General features: G+C 41.7%; 1 protein-coding gene across 9 annotated transcripts in view; it reads right to left on the reverse strand.

The window, feature by feature from the left end:
- The window catches only part of akt3a (v-akt murine thymoma viral oncogene homolog 3a), a 60,072-nt gene that overhangs the window by 7,579 nt on the left and 29,371 nt on the right, over positions 1 to 23,122 (reverse strand). For all 9 annotated transcript variants that reach the window (XR_002064296.2, XR_002064293.2, XR_002064294.2 and 6 more), the window contains 8 exons: positions 18,744 to 18,869; positions 15,377 to 15,488; positions 9,534 to 9,678; positions 8,702 to 8,833; positions 8,429 to 8,494; positions 7,588 to 7,656; positions 5,329 to 5,451; positions 4,577 to 4,705 (listed from right to left, as the gene is read on the reverse strand). Coding sequence is in view for 5 of the 9 variants with exons in the window: in XM_005474328.4 (XP_005474385.1) it covers positions 4,577 to 4,705; positions 5,329 to 5,451; positions 7,588 to 7,656; positions 8,429 to 8,494; positions 8,702 to 8,833; positions 9,534 to 9,678; positions 15,377 to 15,488; positions 18,744 to 18,869 (902 nt within the window). In the remaining 4 variants the exon portion in view is untranslated. The remainder of the gene's footprint in view (positions 1 to 4,576; positions 4,706 to 5,328; positions 5,452 to 7,587; positions 7,657 to 8,428; positions 8,495 to 8,701; positions 8,834 to 9,533; positions 9,679 to 15,376; positions 15,489 to 18,743; positions 18,870 to 23,122) is intronic.

The following is a 23,122-nucleotide window of genomic DNA, read 5'->3' on the forward strand; positions in this document are numbered from 1 at the left end:
CCCTCATTAACATAATAAGCTTATTAACATGATGAGTACAAGTGTGTGCATGTGTGCCTGTGTTGCACGTGTGTGTGTATGTGCGTGTGACTGACAAACAGACAGGGCTGGAGAGCAGCCAGAACAGCATATGTTGTACATCTCGCCAATAATAACAACATCTCACTCACTGTTAATAATGGACCAGTCAGGGTGGACATGAGCACACGCTAACAGAGACTAAAACATTCACAAAAGGCCTGTTTGTACTGCCACTATTTAAAATGACATGAAACAATTACACAGTGAATTTAATCATATCATAATATTTAAAAACAAACTCCACTCTGAACGAACACCAGGCATTGTGTGGCAGATGCTACGAGGACAGGTGTCATAAATACATAACTGGCTCATATTAAACGGAAAACAGGGTCACATATCAAAACTTTTAATAAAGTTTAAAAAAGAACAACAAAAAACCTTTGATGGCTTTTTGTTGGGTGAAAACAGTCTCTAAAATTAAACTATACCACTCTAAATGAATCAGTTCAATGTTATGTGATATAATCAACTGTATGAGGAAACTCAAGGAAGCGAAATCTAGTTTTATTTAGCATATTTCTGCATTTTAAATCCTAAACAGAGTTGCTGTCATTTAAAGTAACCACAGCCTAAAATGCTGTGAAGGCAGGCAGAAAATATGCAATATGCTTATTTTGAATACATTTTTACTTTGCAGTTTCTTTTCAGTTCTACAATTAGATAAGACTGCTGAATTCAAATGTCATAGTGCACCACGCAGGGAAGAGAAAAAAAAAAAGAATACGAAGAAAACACCAAACAGCTGCCTGTGAGTTTCCACAGCAGTTCAATGCCACGGAAAGCTGGTCATTAACTGACTGAGCTCATGCACTTGACACTAAACTGCTAATGATGCAGGCGGACTGCTTCAATGTGTGCAAGTCAACATGTACAGTACGTGGAAGTGAATAAGAGACTTATGAGTGCTATTTTATGTGTGAATGTGTGTTTGGGTGAGAATTAAGCTGGTCACCCAGTTGGCAGCTGCAGAGTAGAGCTGGGGGAATGAAACACACCGCCAGCTCCAGATATATTACTGACTGGTACGGCTGGAGGGATAACACTGGCTTAGACTGCTGGGAGACTGAAAGACACACACATGCACACACACAGCAGATGGAATATTTATCCATCCTCATCAAATTCATAAAGTTTTGAGTGTGAGATGTTTGGTGTTGTTTCAGTTCCTGCAGCTCGAGGAGACACACACACACACACACACACACACACACACAGGGAACAGTTTATGAAATTCAGAGCAGCTTACGAGGCTGATTTTGCATCTTTGTACAAAAAAGGTACAGAAATGTAAACTAATCAACGGGTCCAGTTAGGCATGTATATGTATGTGCTTGTCAGCGTCTGTAACAGTGTGTGTAATGGTGTGTCCGTGTGTCCTGGGACTAAAGAAAGTGGTGGCAGCTCGGTTGCAGGCAGGGAGCAGATTAATCCACACAGAGCCAGAATGATGCCCCACAGCCCGAGGCATGGAGGCACTGGAGTGTGTGTGTGTGTGTTTATGGCATGTGTGGTTATGTGTATAATTTAAAAAGAGGCAGGGCAAATAAATAGGACAAGACAGAGGAAGAAACAAATGGGACAAATCGAGAGGAGAGGAGAGGAGAGGAGGAGGAGGAAAGAAAGAGGAGAGGAAGAGGAGGAGAGGATGAGAAGAAGAGAAGGAGGAGAGGAGAGTGATTTAAAGCAGCAGTGATGGAGAAGGTCCTGTCCTGTCCTGGTCCCTATAGTGGCAGCCATGTGGCAGCTAGCTGCCGATCGCGGGATGAGGGCTTTGGCAGCCTGGACAGGGCTAGATGGGACGGGATGGGCACACACAGCCTGAGGCTGTACCAGCCCAGATACCCAGCAGGAAACACAAACACACATCCACATACACAGTTCATATACTGTGAACATACTATCCCATATTGTGGGTATCAGACAGAGGCCTTCCATCTCCAAAGTGTCATCACTTGGAAATGAATTTGTGCTGTCACTGTGCTAACATTTTGAAATACGCTGACTGTGCCGCTATGTTTGTGAAACATTTACAATAGAAAAGGAGTCGCAATAATATCCAACATATACAACATACAAACAAAATAAAAACAAACACATACAAATAAATGGAAAAGGCCCAAATCCATTCCCTTTAACACTTTCAAATTTGCCACAAAGAAATGTGTCAAACGCACAAAAAAAGAAGAGGAAAAAAAACACTCTCCATGTGTTTTCTCTGATCCCGTTCCATCCCTTTGCGAGGATCTTACACTGCTTATTTTTTATTAATCTTACATTAATCTTTTTTTTTATTGTTGACTTCCCTTGAAACAAACAATAACACTTCAATCTAATTCTTTACAAGTTTGGATGAAGAATTATTCAGCGTTGCGTTGCTGCAGTATCTGTTTGTGTGTTCTTCAGGCACGCAGCAGACAGAAACCCTCTTTATTCACTTCTCATCTGCCCTTTTCACTGACGGCAAACACAGGAACTGTCTGAATTTCACTCCTGTAACCCTGAAATATTTTCTCTCCCTTCTCATCTTCCTCTGTCTTCAACCCCCATCCCCCCTTTCTCTTTTTTATCCCGGCTACTTTGCATCTCTGTAACTTGGCTCCGAGCAAACTGTGTTATTTTTACACGCGGGCGGGCGAGCAGAGCGTGCGGGCGGGCGAGTGGCGGCGGCGGTGGTGTAGATTTCCAGGTTTTTTCCGAGCACCTTCCTCCAACCTCGCCCATCTGCCGCCATCTGCCTCGCTTTAGCCTGCACTTTCTACTGCAATCACACACACACAGCGCACACATGCGCGCGCACACACACACACACACATAAATACACACAGACGCACATCCTGTGAAAAATAACCAACAGCCTCCAATCAGCTTTTGGCACGCAAAGGAAGGGACTAAAAAAAAAAAGCACAAAATGCTGCGCCAAATTGTCCTCCATACTTTTTTGAGTGGGATATATACTATGCCTCTCCCCTCCTGCCTTCATCTCCACATCACCATCGCTCTGCTTCCACCACCCACAGTCGTGCAACACTCTCCACAGTTGATCTGCTGGCCTTCGAGTGAGGCAGAGCTGATGACTGGACAGCGGATGGTTGAAAAAAATGATTACAAGATCGTAGCGCTGTGTGTTTGTGTGTGTTTTTGTGTGTATGTGTATGTGAGAGGAACCGTGCTTTGCCCTTTTCCAATTCAACCAACACCCTGCTTCGCACGCAAAAACTGCATATTTACTGTTCACCCTGATATTATGGAAATTGTTTGCCTGTGAAATCTGCAAATGAAACTGTACATACATAAATTCCACTATAAGAAGACTCCTAACACCCTCATGAGTGTTATGGGTAACAGGTCGGGAGAAAGTCTCTGGATCATCACTTTGTGATTCAAGTGTACTGAACGCATTAGCTCCGCCTCAACCAGACACATAAATGAAACAATAACATAATTCATGATAACGAAACACAGAATGACCTCTCTTTTAGTGTGTTTCAATACTTAGAAATACATTTTGCTATTAACAATGTATTTTTGCAATGCAGTAAAGGATACTGTATGTGTGGTTCCTGCAGGTTCTTCATGAACCTACCCTGCACGCACCCATTTATCAAAGCTCAGTAATAATTCCGGTAGTTAAATTAATCAGCCAGGGCTGTTGTTAGATAAACAGAAACTGTGCAGTGGGCAACATGAGCCTCACAGTTCACAGGGGCCTTCCTGGTGGAACCCTGAGCACTGCAGAAAAGCTGCCTAATGGATGGGCCGCCTGTGGATGCCACAGATGCTTTTATGTACTACGAGGCCCGAGTCAATCTGCTCAGTTTACGGAACATAACATACAGTCACTGAGATTTCTGTTGTTGATCAATTATATAAATCAGTTTAAAAAGTGGACGTTCCTTCTTGGATCTGGTGGTAGAATCCTTCACTTTTTGGCCTTTGAACACCTAACATGTTCATGATGACTGTGCTGAATCAATGTCACATGTGGAAACAGGCTGAGCTCTATATCCTGCACATCTAAAAATATCTTACACGTACATTGTCCTGACGGTGTATGGTTTTTACATGGTGCCCAGAACTACTATACAGTACAAACTCAGTGGTAAGTGTGAAGTCACTCTCAGGAATGTGCCCTGTGACATATTAACAATTTCTTTAACTGCTTCTCATTTCTTCTTCTTATCTACAAATAAAATCAGAATTTTAATGAAAAAGTTAAGCAACAAACGCATAAAATTCTGTGACACCACACATCACGTTATACTTCAAATTTCACACGTGGGGTACACGTGAGTGATCAATTAGCGAAAATCAAAGGAAAAAGCTTCTCCTTTCCTGTACAAGATTACAGATGTGCATGCATCCAGCTGCAAATACCAAGGATGTGTGTTTATTTGCCGCATTGCAGTTCAGTGCAAGCACCTCACATTCACCCTCTGATGACAAAAAAACATAAATATATATACACACATTTAAAAAAAAAAAAAAACATTACCTCAGGCGCAAGGTACTCTGGTGTACCACAGAAGGTCTTCATGGTAGCAGCATCAGTGATGCCCTCCTTGCAGAGCCCAAAATCTGTGATTTTGATATGGCCATCTTTATCCAGCATTAAGTTTTCCAACTGGAAGGAAAGCAAAATCTCTTTGTCATTATGTGACACTTTATTAACTGGCTGAACACTTTTTGTGCACTGTGGAGTCAAACTTGTTATCACTTTGAAGAGGAAAGCAGTGAGGGACGAGTAAGCTGTATTGTATTACTCCACAGTGTGGCAGTACACACACTCAGACACACAAACACCAAGTTGAAAGGGGAAATAAACTTCAGGCATGTAGTGGAGCCACTCAACCTTTTAATTTTAATGGCTGAAGTGTTTTTCTCACTCTCTGTCTGCTTTTTCTCCTTTCTGTTTTCTTGGCTGCTGTGAGTGGGGATGGGGCCAAGGCTGCCAGGCAGGCACTCAGACGGAGCCATCTACCTCTCTACCTCTGTGGCATCAGCAGCTCTCTCCTTCCCTCTCTCCCTGCCTCCTGCAATTCTTTGCTGCTTTATGTCTGTGTGAGCTTGTCCCTGTCCGTCTCTTTAATTACTACACATCCTGAGCCACTCGTCTTCTCCTGGACGGGGAGGGACACCGAAACACAAGAGGTGGGAGGGGGGCAAAAACAAAAGAAGTTTTCCCTAAAATATCTGATCACTCTCTTCCATGCCCCCAGCCTGTTTTTCCTCCCTGTTTCTGTTTACCTTGAGGTCCCGGTACACAATCTTGGCTGAATGCAGGTAGTCGAGAGCCGAGACAATCTCTGCGCCGTAGAAGCGCGTGCGCTCCTCTGAGAACACCCGTTCTCTGGACAAATGGAAAAACAGCTGCGGGAAAAGGAGGAAGGACGAGAAGGGAAGAGCGGGTGAGAGGGAGAGTAACAGAGAGAGGGCGGGGGAGAGAAAAGGGGGAGAGACAGCAGGGACGGCACAGCAATAATTACTGATTTATTGGAGGAAATTAGCACAACACAAACTGGCTGCCCGCACCATATTGAGATGATAGATAGCGGAGGGGAGGGTGAGTGGGGTGTGTGTGTGTGTGTGTGTGAGGGGTGCATGTGTGTGGGGGGGTCTCAGAGGACGGCGGGTGGAGGCGCTCGGCAGCTGGCGCCTCATCTAGAGCCCCCCCCACACCCCCTTCTCACTACACATACACAGACACGCATACCTCTTCCACGTTACCCTCTGGGCTAGGTTGGCACGGCGCTGGCGTGGAGTTCGGCGATGGGGGCCAAATCAAGGGTTTAATCAATACACCAGTCTAGTTAAAGACAGGCCGACCGCCGCTGTCGCCAACAGCCCCCCGACTGCCTACGGTGCAGTACTCATTAGTGGCCTAACTGGCCTTGCCCCCTGAACCTCCGTCTTCATTTGCTCCATTCTCATATCCACCGTTCTCCATTTTTGGCACAAGGCTTATTTTCATACTTTAAAGAGTACAACCCCCCCCTCTGTGGTTTGACCTCCTCTGTCTTGCTTTTTAAATGGCTCACCTCACATTCCCTTCCTCACTTACTTTCTCCTTCGCTGTCAGTTGTCAAGTTCTCACTGTCACACAGCTACACATGTGGCACCAAACTGACATCAGCCTGCTGTGCCGCAACAGTCGAGTCGTACAAATTACCCATGAGGCCAAAGGGCACATATCTCCCCATTAATTGTTCAGGGAGGTTTGCATAATGGCCACTGGAGTGATGCTCACAGACCACCTTGCTCAAATGGTGTCTGTTTGTGTGCAAGTGTGTGCATGTGTGTGTATGTGTTGAAGCTGTGGTGAGAGGGGGTAACACGACAGGTGGGCCTTCATCAGTGTACTGGCAGCTGTGACTGTGGCAGGTTTGTAATGGGTTCTCTGTGTGTGTGTGTGTGTGTGTGTGTGTGTGTGTGTGTGTGAGGTATGTGTGTGTGTGTGTGTGTGTGTGAGGTGTGTGTGTGTGTGTGTGTGTGTGTGTGTGTGTGTGAGGTATGTGTGTGTGTGAGGTGTGTGTGTGTGTGAGGTATGTGTGTGTGTGAGGTATGTGTGTGTGTGAGGTATGTGTGTGTGTGAGGTATGTGTGTGTGTGAGGTATGTGTGGTCACAATTTGTCCGTTGAGGTAAAAATTTGCTGCGTGTGTTTGTCTAAGTATGTGTGCCTTTTGTGTGTGTCTGTGCTTGTGTTCTCAGGGTGAGTGTGTGTGTGTGTGTGAGTTCTGCTCAGGCCTGGCGCTGGCTGAACTGCTTAACTAGCTGGGAGGGGAGCAGGTGACAGTTACACTAAGGGAATGAACCAAGATTGCAAAAACGGCCCGATTAAAAATCTGAGAAATGGAAAAGTGGGGGAATCCAAACTCATTTCATCTCCGACTGTCATTCTGGCTGTGTCCGCCCCATAGGTGTGTTCATAAATAGACACACGCAGGAGAAGGAGTGTACAGAAAAGAGAGGCGAGAAGGCAAGTGAGAGGCCAGTTGGTTGGAAAATTAACCGTGTTAGAAAGCAATCCAAAAGCGAAACTTTAGCCACTTCTTCAGTGTTTGCACGTTCAACCGATCATTCCCGGCACTGCTGCTGCTGCAGCTTTGCACATACAATTACAACATATTCTGTATTCATCTGTGAGACATTTATGAACCCAAAAAACTGTTTAGGAAATTGTCTTTGAAATAATAATAATCACAAAAACAACTAATTTACAATTTAAATCCAGTCTCTTTTAGTTTGGCTGAACACTGGCATCTGGAGAGTGATTAAATATGATTTAAAACACTTGTAACTGCCCTGATATATAAAAACTGAAATGAAAATTAAGACAACAGATCCAGGAACGTATCTGTTTATATACCATAAGACAGTTACTGTGAGAAAGTAACTCGCCGACAGTTATTGTGGTGGAAATGTGGTTTAACCGGCTCTTTAAAGCAGTAACACAAAGATGAGAAACCACACACAGCACATCCATCACAAATGTGTGTGTCTCTTACCTCTCCTCCATTCACATACTCCATGACGAAACAGAGGCGGTCTTTAGTCTGGAATGAGTATTTTAGAGACTGAAACGAAAACCACACACACAAACAATTTATATGACAGAAATCATTCACCGAGGCACTGAAAGCATCAGCCTTGCATTAATTAAAAAAAAAATAAAAATCTCAGAATATATATATAATATAACATTTCAGGCCTAACTGGTTGTACAGGAGAGGTAATATGAAGTGCTCCTTTTTCATTTGGCTTAAAAAACACAAACAATCTGCCTGTTTTCGTATGCACTCCCTGTACAGTGAACAGTGAAGTGGGTGAGTGAACGATTTCATACACAGCAGGAAGTCTTGCCGTTCTAGCTAGAACAGCAGGAGCAGCACAACGTGATCGGCCTAAGCTTTAAACTGTTTATGCCTCTATTTGTTTATTCAAAGCAAGTAGGTGTCTGTGTGTCTGTGTTCACTTTCTCTTTTGAGGGAGAAATCTGCTAAACAAAAGAACAGTTGGTTGAAGTCTCTTTGTGGCTGCAGGTGTGACGGGGCTAAACTCAGATGTGAACTGTAATTGCTCTTTCGATAGTGTGTGTGTGTCTGTGTGTGTGTGTGTGTGTGAACATGCATATATGTGTGCAGCAGCTAATGTGTGAATGTGTACATCAAAGCTAACAGATGCAGCTGTTAAAGTACAACAATGTGGCGTCTAAATCGTAAGTGGCCTCAGGAGACTCAGGTATGTGGAGGATCAATAAGCTGTGTGCGTACAGATGTCAGGACACTGTCCATATGTAAAGATCTATAAATTTAAACCAGTTGTGTTTAGTGTGTATGAGGTACTTACAGTTAGAAAGGGGTGCCTGGTGTTTTTTAGTACTCTGCTCTCTGTGAGTGTGTGAGCCACTTCATCCTGTTCAGACAACATGCAATGAAAACCATTATGCGTCCACTTAAACCACTAAGAAAGAGGACAGCTGAACAGTGCTGCAGCAGTGCAATAAAAACAACCGATGCTGCCATCCGACACTACTCAGAATCAAAAGTACAGTAAAAGATAAAATATTCAACTTAATGGACGCAACTGAAAATACATACTTGATGTATTTTCCAGACTCACCTTGGCTATGATGACTTCTTTTTTAAGGATTTTCATGGCGTAGTATTTCCCGCTGGCCTTTTCCCGGACAAGAATCACTTTACCAAAGGTTCCCTTTCCCAGCAGCTTCAGGTAGTCGAAGTCGCTCATTGTCTATTAGAGGAAAAAAGAGAAGGCCAATATCATGAGTTCCTCAGTTAAATAATAGATGCAGTATCTACTGGCATTTAGAAGTTTTAAAATCCCATTGGAAGTGTAGGGCTGTGAATATTTTTAAATAAGTATATTTTTCTTCTTTAAGCAATACAATGAGTATTCTCTATAAAGCCTTTTTTCATGTAACAGAAAAACGGCACTCTTCCTCAATGTAAATGATATCTAAATTCAAGCAGCCAAAAACAACATTTATTGACTGCTACTGGGCTAAATGCCATGAAATTCATGAGTGATGTTAATGGCACCCGTGGGATGACTCCCAGTCATCTTCATGACCATGCCGAGTGCGACTGTCAGGTCAAAACAAGCCCTTTAGTCTACGATAGACACTGAAAACAGATTTTTATTGAGCCATAACATTATTACATAAAACCTTTACAGAGTGGGGTGTAATAAACAGCAAAGCTGGAGGAGGCAGCTAGTGGTAGATTGTTAAGTTTATTTTTTATGTATGCAGTAGAAAATGTGCCCAAGTATCACCTGTGCATTCACAGAAGATATTTTGCATGACTGTTTTTACTCACTGGAGTATTATAACATGAAAAAAAATTATTAGTTGACATAAAGCAACACAACAGCTGGAATATTTTTTGTACCTTGGGTATAAAATACATGCACATGTAAGTGTAGTTTTTACCTTTCTTTTGTGGTGCGTGGTGGAGATGTCCATCTCCTCCTCCACCATGTTGTCGATGTTGGAGGTGGGGCTGCACTGGATCCTTTCCTCCTCTTGTCTCTGCAGCTTGTCAGCCACCATCTGAATGGCCTCTGTCCACTCATCTCTGGAGTCAAAGCATGTAAAAAGGTAAAGTTAGCATTTGCAGCCTTACTAAGACCTTTCTTAATATACTGACTGTCCAAAAAGGCCCAGTTTACTATGCTTAAGCACACACCTGTAACTAGCACATGTATAAAAACATTAAATTGGTGTAATGCATTATACTGGTCCTAATATTAAAAAGAAATTTGAGTGCACTTATTTAACCAGGTTTTTAAAGGCGTCAAAGTGTTTTCAATTAACATAAACACCTATTTGTTCAACAGAGTGGAAACACGGTCAACTAGAGAATCAACCAAATGAGCAATGATCATAGAGCAGAACTAATGCCTACCAGTCTGTGTGTGTGTGTGTGTGTGTGTGTGTGTGTGTGTGCGAGAGGGTGAATGAGTGTGTGCAAATACACACCAGTGCATTAGAGGGAACAATGCTTTGTTGTTTGCTAACATTGTTCCTCCCCATTGACTTTCCATTAGCAGTGATGTTCAACATCTGTTCAGAGAAGGTGTGTGTGTGTGTTATTATAATCTGTAGCAGCATGGATGGCCATGCATCAAGATGTTAAGGTGCATTAACTGTATTTAACAATGATGAATATAATGGTTAGGACAGAGGGTGTAGCTTCCCTCTGCCCTAATGGAGAAGAGAAGAGAAGAGAAGAGAAGAGAAGAGAAGAGAAGAGAAGAGAAGAGAAGAGAAGAGAAGAGAAGAGAGGAGAAGAGAAGAGACATTTCTGTGATTTTAGCAGCATCCAAAAAACTGTAAATTAGTTTAAGTTCATACAAAGAACTTGAAAGTTTTCCTCAAGAATGAAATGGTTCAAAATGACTTGTACTTTGAAGTTTTTTTTTATGCCACTGATCTTCACTCAAACAGAGTTAATCCTGTGCCACATGCAGGGGTTACATGTTAGCAGAAAACACCAGAGAGCTTGAACTGAGGTGAAGTAAAAATGATACTCAAATATTCAGAAATCCCCTGGACTCGGGAGAAGCAAATCTGGATTTACGAGAATGCACTTTGAAAATACACTCACCCAGAGTAAGCTGTGAGGAGATCATAATAATGAAACCTGCTTGACTCATAAACGTTCACCTCTGTCTGCTTTGTTTTGTTTTGAGTTAGACGCCCATATGTTTCCTTGAGGGATCTGGAGGAACATTCATCTGAACCTAAACAGAGCAGTGTGTTTTTAAGATCTGAATCTCTTTCTTCTGCAAAGACTTCTTAGCGTACCCTACACACTCCAAAACAAGGGCAAACTCAAGTTACACTCTATCAACAACAGTGGAGCACTCAATTTGTGGCATCCATAATTGTGTGAATGTGTGTGTGCTACGTGAAAAGCAACGGGAACTCTCTCAAGGTCAGACAGCAGATAAATGCTCTCTCATTTTGAGTATTTTTTTTGTGTAATGAGGGGTTTTTTTTTGGTTTTTTTTTTGCTAATGAGAGATAATGGGCCTGCCTACAGTCGGGCACCATGCCAACACGTGCCACCCTCTCTGGGTTGGTGCTGTGGTAGCTGGAGCTCTGCCAGCACGGGTACAGTACAACAGATACAGTAACACACAACAGCACAGACTCCCACACGCAGACTTTTTTCCAACCCACTTCAATAACGCAAAAAATCTTGCGCACACTTCTACAACAAAGCACAGGCACATCTGGAGCTCACAGTCATCTACTTCCTCTTCCTCCATCAATATAAAGTTATTAGTTTTATGTTAACTCTCAAATGCTTATTTGATTATCTAGAGACTAAACTACTATAAAAGCAACATATAACACCAAGTTAGACAGACAGCTGCAGCCCACACACACAGACCCAAAAAAAATGAATAAATAAAAAGAAGAAGAACACACACACACACACACACACACACACACACACACACACACACAAACTCAAAGGATGCACAGAAGCATCTGTGGTCTTCTGGGCAAAGCTGTTCATTTTCTGGAGATAAACACCTCAGCTCCTCAGAAAGGAACTAAGCAGCTGGAGAATTTATGCCAACGCAACTTGAAAGGTCTCCTTTCCACTCTGTCTCTCTCACCCTCTCCTTTCTCTCTCACACCACCAAAAGCAATACAGTACAGACCTCTTCATACATACTGTATCCCTGCCCTTGATAATTCTTTTACCCATGTACTTTCCATTTATTTTACTTCAACACGAATTATACTCATTTGGCTATTTTTGCTTCCCTTAATGAAAAGAAAATGCTTCCTCAAGCAGTTGTGGATGTCAATTTGACTGGTGGTAGCCACAGGTTATTGAGAAAGAGGCATGATACTGATGAAGTAAAATTCAAGCACCAATTTGTGGCATGAAAACCACCGGAACAACAGCTGACCCTAAAAGCAACTAACTGTCTCTTTTATCCTACTTGTCTCAGGTGGGAATCTAGAAGAGCCTAATTTGGAGAGTGTCATAAATCAAGACCAAACGGAAGATAATACAAAGAATACATTACTGTGCAAAAATCAGCCTGTCATTTCTTTATATTTTGCATCCAATGATCCAAACTCTCATGCAATTTTTAAATTCTTTTTATGTGTTCTCGAGCAATAGTTCTCTGGGCTTTCTGAAGGGCTTTCAAAGTGGTTCTTTGGCTGGTTTTCATTCATTTTTAGTCCAGTATCTCCACCTGATCATTTTCAGTTTAATGTTTTTTGTTTGTTGAAACACTTAACACTGACCTATAAATCATACAAGAATAAAAAGTCAACTAACTCAAGAGATGAACCATTGTCGTGTCTACATATAACAGGCAGCTTAACAAGGAACCAATTTTAAATAACTTTTTTTACAAGCGTATAATTTATTCTCATTTCTTTAGTTGAATCTTTAAAAAAAAATGCCAAACATAACACAGTTTGGTAAGCAAAAAATAATATTTTTGCACTAATGAGGTGATTGAAGAAGCTATTAGCCAAAAACTTGGAATATCTCAGCATGGTGCGCAGTATCATTAAAAATATAAGGAAACTGGAGAAGTGGAGGACACAAGCAGTAGTAGCATGCCCAAAAAATATCTATAGTGGAAGAACAGGATCTGAAAGTCATGCATTCCAGCAAAGACCTGACACAGAACCTGAGGGATGCACCAGGACGTTCATGATATGTGATCCATCTACTGTTAACTGAAGCATCATCAAAAATGGTCTCAATGCAAGTGTAGCTATCAAGAAGAAATTCTTAAGGAAGAGAAATGAACTGGATTGAAAATCTGTGGCAACCAATCTCAGGAAGCAACATTTCCAAATTTCACGTTTTTGATTCAAGTTGTTGTCAGTATGTACAGAATACAGATGTACAACAGTGAGAGTCATCAATAAAACATGGTGGAGGCTCTGTCATGGTTTGGGGTTTTCAGCCAGTAGTGCCGGAGATTTTCACAAAACTGGTGGAATTAACACAGAAAAGTACCGGCGCAGTTTGATTCAGCATGCAATACACCTTGTGGATCTGATTGGCAACAGCTTCATTTTTCAACATGACAATAATCCCAAACATAAAACTCAGTTTTGAATTTACAGTGGCTTGCAAAAGTATTCGGCCCCCTTGAACTTCTCCACATTTTGTCACATTACAGCCACAAACATGAATCAATTTTATTGGAATTCCACATGAAAGACCAACACAAAGTGGTGTACACGTGAGAAGTGGAACGAAAATCATACATGATTCCAAACATTTTTTACAAATAAATAACTGAAAAGAGAGGTGTGCGTAATTATTCAGCCCCCTGAGTCAATACTTTGTAGAACCACCTTTTGCTGCAATTACAGCTGCCAGTCTTTTACCAGCTTTGCACATCTAGAGACTGAAATCCTTGCCCATTCTTCTTTGCAAAACAGCTCCACAACTGCCCTGTGATGGCCTCAGAGGTTGTCCAAGAGAATATTGGGAGCAACAACACCATGAAGTCCAAAGAACACACCAGACAGGTCAGGGATAAAGTTATTGAGATATTTAAAGCAGGCTTAGGCTACAAAAAGATTTCCCAAGCCTTGAACATCCCACGGAGCACTGTTCAAGCGATCATTCAGAAATGGAAGGAGTATGGCACAACTGTAAACCTACCAAGACAAGGCCGTCCACCTAAACTCACAGGCCGAACAAGGAGAGCGCTGATCAGCCAAGAGGCAGCCAAGAGGCCCATGGTGACTCTGGACAAGCTGCAGAGATCTACAGCTCAGGTGGGGGAATCTGTCCATAGGACAACTATTAGTCGTCCACTGCACAAAGTTGGCCTTTATGGAAGAGTGGCAAGAAGAAAGCCATTGCTAGCAGAAAACCATAAGAAGTCCCGTTTGCAGTTTGCCACAAGCCATGTGGGGGACACAGCAAACATGTGGAAGAAGGTGCTCTGGTCAGATGAGACCAAAATGGAACTTTTTGGCCAAAATGCAAAACGCTATGTGTGGCGGAAAACTAACACTGCTCATCACTCTGAACACACCATCCCCACTGTCAAATATGGTGGTGGCAGCATCATGCTCTGGGGGTGCTTCTCTTCAGCAGGGACAGGGAAGCTGGTCAGAGTTGATGGGAAGATGGATGGAGCCAAATACAGGGCAATCTTGGAAGAAAACCTCTTGGAGTCTGCAAAAGACTTGAGACTGGGGCGGAGGTTCACCTTCCAGCAGGACAACCACCCTAAACATAAAGCCAGGGCAACAATGGAATGGTTTAAAACAAAACATATCCATGTGTTAGAATGGCCCAGTCAAAGTCCAGATCTAAATCCAATCGAGAATCTGTGGCAAGATCTGAAAACTGCTGTTCACAAACGCTGTCCATCTAATCTGACTGAGCTGGAGCTGTTTTGCAAAGAAGAATGGGCAAGAATTTCAGTCTCTAGATGTGCAAAGCTGGTAGAAACATACCCTAAAAGACTGGCAGCTGTAATTGCAGCAAAAGGCGGTTCTACAAAGTATTGACTCAGGGGGCTGAATAATTACGCACACCCCACTTTGCAGTTATTTATTTGTAAAAAATGTTTGGAATCATGTATGATTTTCGTTCCACTTCTCACGTGTACACCACTTTGTATTGGTCTTTCACATGGAATTCCAATAAGATTGATTCATGTTTGTGGCTGTAATGTGACAAAATGTGGAAAAGTTCACTTTTGCAAGCCACTGTATGTCTGCATGTTTTAATATATTGTAGCACCTATTTTTCATAGCAAAGAAAAAAGAAATGAAGAGTGACTCAGACTTTTTTGTACTTTAAATTGTTTGTATTTACATAGATACCACAAATAATTCAATAACACGCAGGTTCTAATTATAGAATAGAATTACACGTATTAGAAATACTTATTTCTGTACTCACTTGAGGTGGTTAAACAACAGAATTTAAGTCACAACACAAAATAATTGTAAGCTGTGGACAATTCTGATTCACGTTTTATTTCCAACAGGGAGAAGTGCCAGTCCAACACTGGTTCCTCAATCACCTTCATCCCTGTATAATAATCTTACGTAATACAAACTAAACTCAATAAAGAATCAAAAAACTTAAGGGAAGAATAGACATTTTTTGGTATTCTGACTAATAAATTTAAACTAGATTATAAAATGTCCATTCACCATGCTGCACTCATTTATCAGAGAGACATAGATACTCATTGATCAAACCCTGATTGTTGAACGCTTTAGGAATTGTTGCCTAAAGGAAAACTGACCTCTCATCTGGGGAGTCCACATGGAATGTCCTCTCGATGACCGTGGTCCACTGGAGGCAGCGTATGATGAAGGTGTTTGGCTTCGGCCTCTCTGTCTTCATCAGCTGACATTCTAAAAAAAAAGAAAAAAAAAAAAAACGGGCACCCAGAGGGAAAGTGATGTCTTTACTGTACGATGACTGCAATCACTTTGCACTCAAGAAAAACAAATAAGCAGAAACAAACTCAGACGAGGTCAGAGCACTTCTAACTCTACCAGAAATAAATTAAGATGTAGTGACTTCAGGTCAAAGTTACTTATGACAAGTTAAAAATATGCACGTATAGCATGTTGGCCATTGGATTTTCCAGGGTATTTTTTTTTCTATACTTCTGCCTAGGCAGTTGTTATTAGCAACATCTGTGTTTTTCCCTTAAAGCCCTCTGCTGTTAAAAAGGCCTAGTCCTTACCACAGTGACACTAGAATTCATTTAGCTGGAAAACGAACCCATGTAACAAATTACCCTTAACATTATCATTAAGAAAACATGCAGTTTGTATTTTAATTTGTTGATTTAAAAAAACGGCAACTTCAGCAACCAATGACGGTGCCAAGGGATATTATGTGGTGCACCACATACGCATCTGGTGACTATCAGAACAGACGCATTTCTATGAAAATAGGCAATACAGCAGTCCATTACTGCGCAAAAGCATACTACAGTACACAAAAGCAGAAACGTACACACACATAGCCAGATGGGGCTGTGAGCTCGCTGTGGGAAAGAATGCATCTTCATTGCCCCTTCACAGTCTCTCTGGTTTTTGGAGACGAGAACTGATGTAAAAGAGCCTAATGAGTCACCTTTTGTCCTCTCATCTCCCCCACTTGCTCTACATATGTGACCCTCCATCTCTTTCTCTCGCTCTCTCTCCTGTTTTCTCCTCCCCTCTGTCCTCTTTTTGTCTCCTGTCATTCTCCGCTCACCTTCTCTCCCTCGCTCATCTCTCCCTTCCCCTCCTTATAATGCTATCTGTTTAACTGTGGCACAGCACAGCATGTCATGGCTCTGCCTAAATATAGAGAGGAAGGTTAATGACAAGACCACAGTGCTTCGATGTAAACACACACAAAACTACACACACAAAGAAGCTACAACCTGACTTGTGAATACAGCCTGCAGTGTTGCCTGAAAACAATGTTATGCTATGGTTGATGCCAAAAAACACTCACACCCACACACGGACAAACACACACATACACACGTAAAAGTAAAGTTTGAATGAAATTGGGTTGTTTGCCACAGCAGGCAATTGTGAAAACTGTGTAGCAGTTTTAGTGTGTGTGTGTGTGTGTGTGTGTGTGTGTGTGTGTGTGTGTGTGTGTGTGTGTGTGTGTGTGTGTGTGTGTGTGCGCGCGACAGGCTTGTATGTATGAGTCCCTCTGCAGGGAACAGGCCTGTACCATCTCTGTTCCATCTGACCACTTCTGTTGTTCACGCACGCAAACACACACGCACAACCACGCAAAAACAAACACATACACGCACACACTCACATACACACACACACCACCTGGCCTCCCAGCTTTGGGCAACAGATGTGGCAATGCCAGTGCTGTGCCAAGCAGCCAGGGCCGGATGTATGGCCTGGCTTGTCCTCCTCGCAAACTCTTTTCTCTCCCCTTTTTCCTCATTCTCCAGTCCTGTCTTCGTCTCCTCCTCCCTGTCTGTTCGGTGCTGATGATCCTCCTCTCTCCTAGTCCCTCCGTCCCTCTCTTTCTCCACCCTAATCATCCTTCCATCTCTGCCCTTCCCTCTTCTTCCTCTCTCCTCTGCCACCTCTGATCAGTTACCATCGCTCATTCCCCGTACTTGTCCTCCCTTCCGGACTCCTATCTTTCATTCTCCACCTCCATTGTTCGATGTACCATTTTTTATCATTTTCTCTGAGGTATCAGCTTGTATTCTATCATACATCATATTTTCTGTTTTGGCTCTCGTCTCACACATATTCTCTGCTTCTCTGCAGATATTTCACATGCCCTGCAGGTGCCATTTGATTTTTAAAGAATAAACATATTCACCTCATTTAGGTTATTTTGAAATCTGAGATATTGTGCAGCAATACAGTGTTAATTGGAAATAGATGCTAATAATTTTGGTGGCATCTGCATCAGGCCTTGTGCCAAGAGGGCAAACACCATCATAGTAACAATCAGATTATGTATAACCATGAACTAGAGTAAACAACTAGATAATACATACTCATTTATTCATTAACAGACAGCTGCTGCGTGTTACACTGTATTTTTTATAAAACAACAAAATGATCTGGTTCATTTTCCAAAATTAAACAAGGTTATCTGCTCCTTTATCTCATTTCAGCTTGAATGGTAGTCCTTGTGGTACCCCCCCCCCTCAAAAGAAATCAGGTTTACTGCCTCCACATGTGCCCCCAGGCAGTTCAAGATCTCTGCCTAGTTGCACAACTTACTTCTCGAGGACTTTTATTACACGCATTCTTTAATACTGACAGAGATATAACTGTCTTCTCAACCCGCCTCCCTCACTTGTAGACTGATGTTCACATGGACAGATGGTAATGATTTTGTTTTCTTCCTTTTCAGTCTTTCATTTTATCTGCTATAAGGCACTTTCAAACATTATCTTTACTATGATCTGACTGATATCTTTAATCAACGTTACATGAAAAAGCATTTTACTGCATTTCCACTAAGCCCAGCTAAGTCCACTTTTATTCTCATTTCCCAGACTTAATGTCTTTAATCTATGTGTAATATAAAGTAACCTTAACTTGAGAAAATTTGATATTTTTAAAAACAGAAAGGTGCCTCGTTAGTTAATAGAAACTCAGTTCTGTCTTATAAGCAATTGGAGGCAATACTGATGGTTATTAAAAGTTCATCAAGTGCTGAGTTGTCCTAAAGCAAGACCGTGACTCAGTACCACCTGCAGAGATTCTTCATTGAACTGAAATGTTCCCTTCAGAGATAAATTACAGGAGGTGTTACCATATCATTACTTAATTATGAGCCTACAGAGAAGTATGCAGGGTACGTTGGTTGTACATAGAGGAAAGATGCAGGTTCCTGGCTACTAGTCTTCCCATATATCCTGCTTACAGTTTAACATTTCAGTGTCTTTAAGGTGCTGACGTGATCTGTCAGCTGAATTTTGAGAGTAAAACAAAAAGATGCTCCATCAGTAATCTACATGCTGCATCCTTCTGACAGGAATCTGTCGATCATCATTTTCTCACTTGCTTTTAATGTTCCTGTCTGTATACAATGTAAAAATTCATGTAGACAAAGTTTTAGAGCACAGTGTCAAGAGTCTATTTTGGCATATGTTGTAGGTAACATACTTGCTACTGAGAAGTTATTTAAGGGGTAGGGCAGGTCGGCATCCTGAGGTTTCTCTTTGTAGCCGATGAAAGAGCCGTCTGTCTTCAGCAGGAAGTAGCGCGGTCGCCAGTTCTTTATGTATTCACCTGAAATGAAAGATTAACACAAAGAGAAAGAAAATGTAGGAGTTAAATATCTTCAATAAATACTTCGTGCACACACAGGTACATTCAGATCAGATTCAGAGGAAAGGGTGATGCTGATGGAATAGTTCATTCAGGGGTTGTGATGATTACTATAATCAGCATGATATATGGACAGTTGCATTAACTGCAACAATAATAATGCTAAGGATTTTAAATACAGATTTTATTCCCTGGACAGTTAGGAGCCTGTCTGCTCAACTCTCATCTGTCCAAAAGATGTCACACACACATATACACTCTGCAGTGTTACACAAACACGCATATACACACAGCATCTCTATGGCTCCCACAGCGCTTGCCAGATTCAGATCGGATTATCATGTAAAAAATGACAAAAACATGTTTACCAGCACAGAACTCAAACTATCCATGCCAGAAACATCATCTGGCTGATACATGGGCAGGTGTTGAGGTGACGACCCCTCTACCAAATACTCACACGCGGACACACAACGCACACAAATCTACAAAAACCACTGGTCACTAAAAGTGAAGGAAGAAGAGACAGATCAGGTGAGACAAGATTACATGAGATAAGATAAGATTGCTGATCGAGAATAACCCTTCCTAGACTGCAGCGACAAATAAAAACATCTGCTGAGCAGCTGGTGGCAGAGTTTTACCCAACTGGCTGGCACAGACTGACGCAAAGGTGGCACCACAGCTTTATCAGATGACCCGCTGCAGGATTACATGAGTGTCAAGCACTTCCACACCACAGAGACGGATAACACTTACTGGAAAACAGCATGGATACACACATGGATTAAAGTGCACACGTGTGCAGATTCACACAAAGTTGGACGAGTAGAATGAGTGCACATGCAGGGCGAGATGGAAGCTGTGTAAACGTCTCAGTTTGTCATTTTAAGCAGCTGAAACCTCAGCCCCTTTAAATAAACTAGCCAATGTTTGACACGTGCATACTTCGCACACTTTTAACACACCTTTTTCAGATAATATGTGTAGAAATGCTCACAGCTGACATACAAAGCTCAGTAACAGTTTTGATCACCTTGTTTCAGCTAATTCGCTGGGAGAAAAGAACACGGAGAGCTTATATATGTGTGTGTGTTCTATTTGTGACATCCATTTAAAGCGGAAATGACAGCAGGCCGTGCTCGTTAACACATCGCGGAAAAACACCTGCTCCGCCGAAGGAACCATGCGACTGCGGGCCCTGCCGGTACCTCTGGGCGCTGATGGTGGTAGAGGTGCGTGTGTGTGTGTGTGTGTGTGTGTGTGTGTGTGTGTGTGTGTGTGTGTCGCAGAGTGGAGTGATTGCGACTGATCTGAACCACCACACAGAGACAGACAGACACATAAAATGTTTGTGGGTGCCAGTGCGTCATCAGGGCTACCAAATCACACCTCTCCTCTCCTCTTCTCTCCTAGTCTCTATTTTTCTCTTTTTCACAAATCCACCCACTCTCTCCTCCTTTCCTATTTCCTTCTCCTGTTCTTTCAGAAACAAAGCATATTCTTTGGATCACTTGCTACTGATAAACACAGTGCTGCAAGAGGGACTGAATGGGAGGGGTGGAGAGAGGCATAAGGAAGATGAAGGAAAAATTATTAAAGAAAGCATGCCAAAAAATATGGGGGGAGAGGGAGGGAGATTATAAGCAAGCAAAAAAAGAATCTCTCATTATTCTGACCAAACAATAATAGATAATCAGCCATAAAAAAAGATAATAAATATTTAATGAGGTTCACAGTTAATCAATTCAGCATTTTGTTATACTTTGTGGGTTTTGGTTCCCTGAAGCAGGAATGAATGTTTCTTTCATTGCTACTTTGTGAATAAATGTAAGTGGAAAGTCACTAGACTTTCTAAACAACGTGTGCTTTAAAAAGTCCAGAAAATATTATCTAAGGCAATAAAAGCCCTGTGATAAATACTGAAGGTTAGAATTTTCAGTGCCTGTGGAGACCGTGTCTGGAAAACATTATGATGAGATATTCTCTTCTGTAGCTGAGTTAAGCTCCTTTAGATTTGCATCAGAGAAAGTGTATTAATCGTCAATTTATTGAAAGTTTAATTCCGAGGTTAGATTATCATTTAATCATTACATATTAATCAGTAGACAGAAGTTCTATCTAATGATTGAAAGAAACTTGAACGAAACTTAAAGTGAAACTAAGTAACTTAAAACTGGATTAAGAAAAAGATGGACTTTCAAAAGATGAAGTTACAATAAAAATTAAATGCAGATGTTCAGTGTTTTTAGAGATTGGACATGTCATGATCCATCTTTATGGAAGCCGGAAAGAGCCCACCAAAAGGTCCAATCCAATTGGATGGTTTTGCACAGTGTAAAAACTGAAGGAGGGCTTAGGATATCTATTAGTTCAATAAAATGCACAGGAGCACCAATGCCAGAATTACTATACAGAAGTATAGAAGTATAGTACAGAAGAATTACTATATTACTATATTACTATATAGTGCACAATATTGCACAATATTACTATACAATATTGTGCAACTGTCCTATTGGACAGTTGCACGTAGATAATATCAGGCCATCCTGATATTATCTACGCTTGTACAGTAGTACAAGTACTGCAGGCAGTGTAAAATCAACTGTGGTCCACAGCATAAAATGTTTGCAATAAAAACTAAACTCTACAGTACTGCTGAAAATATTTAATCCCTCTGTGCACACTTAGTATGTAACATTGTTTTACTGCTGAAGTTAACCTAATGCAACCTCGTAGTAATGTTACTAGACTACTCAGCAAGCCTCCCAAGATTTCTGTATCAATAAAATATAATGCTCATATTTTAAATAAACCATTGTGTCAGTGATGTAAAAATACATTTTATTGGAGAGGTTTAAGATTAAGTAAACAGAGTAATCATTTTTGGTTTTCATACCATGACACCTTGATATGGGTATCAAGAATCAAAATGACATTCCTACACATCACACAAACTGAGTTTGGCAGTGCAAATGTAAAATATCATTGTGCAACTGTGTTCAGCTCTTATAGATATGCATCAGACATTAAAAATGAATGAATATAAGATCTGTGGTGGAAATTTAACAAAAATTAGCAGTTTGGAGGTTTATCTGTTCCAGCTGTGAGTTCAGAAAGGAATGGAAATGGAAACTAATCATCTGGAAAAAAGGAACTCTGCTTAACTTCAAACTGGATTGAAAAAGAGATGGATTGACTGTCAAAATGGATGAAGATAAAGAGAAAGTTAAACTGATAAAACTATTATAAACTGGCAGGGACGGCTGGCCTGCCGGTCCAAGTCCAGTCATTTCTATGAGTCAGTTTCTAGATGAGGTGTCCAACCAATGGAAGCCTGTGGTTGGCCACTTCATCCCTCAGCTGTCCAGTACAACTGAAAACATTTAAGCGATCCTTCTGGCCAGGCCTAGACAGCGTGTACGTGAGTGTGTGAGTCTGCGAGTGTGTTTTTCTGTGTGTACATGTCCACTGGGGGGCGGGGGAGGGGGCAGCCAGGGGTGGCACAGACGGAGAGAGAGGAGATGGACAGTTGTCCGCACGCGCCGTTCCAAACAAACACAAGCACACGCGCATGCACATACACGCACACACAGACTAAAACAATTCTGCTCTGACCGATCCAATTCTCTGTATGATCCAATGCTGTTCTGTCAAGCTATCCCGTCTTGGCCCTGCCTGTAATGAGTCCAGCGAGCTCTCCCACTCTGGACAGCTTGTCTGGGGAGCCACATGTCTCTAGCTTGGACTGCTGGAGAAAACAGAACAGCCGGTCTCCTTCCCACACCATCTCTCTCGGACTCCTCACTTCAGTTTCATTTAGTTTTCTGCACAACTTTACTTTTCCCTTAAGGCCAATTAGTAAATACTACACTACACAGTGCTTAAAACAACAGGAGTCTCTTGTTTCTTGTTAGAACGACAGGGTATCAGTAAAACAGGAGAACGTGGGAGATCTGAAGGATTGAAGGAACAGAGGATGTTTAGGAGAATAGGATACACCATTCTGAAGTGTATTCAAATTGCTTCAAAAAGACGACAAAATATAGACTTCAGCCGGAGTTGTAAAGTGCTCTTTTCCATATAATTAGAAATGAGCGGTTGCATATTCATACATTCCTCTCTGTTCCGTTTTCTATAACTATTAGGAAAATATTAAATAAAAGTGCAACACTGACTCACAAAGGTCAACATGACATAAAAATCAAACT

Source organism: Oreochromis niloticus, linkage group LG13 (assembly GCF_001858045.2).
Source record: "Oreochromis niloticus isolate F11D_XX linkage group LG13, O_niloticus_UMD_NMBU, whole genome shotgun sequence".
Lineage (NCBI taxonomy): Eukaryota > Metazoa > Chordata > Actinopteri > Cichliformes > Cichlidae > Oreochromis > Oreochromis niloticus.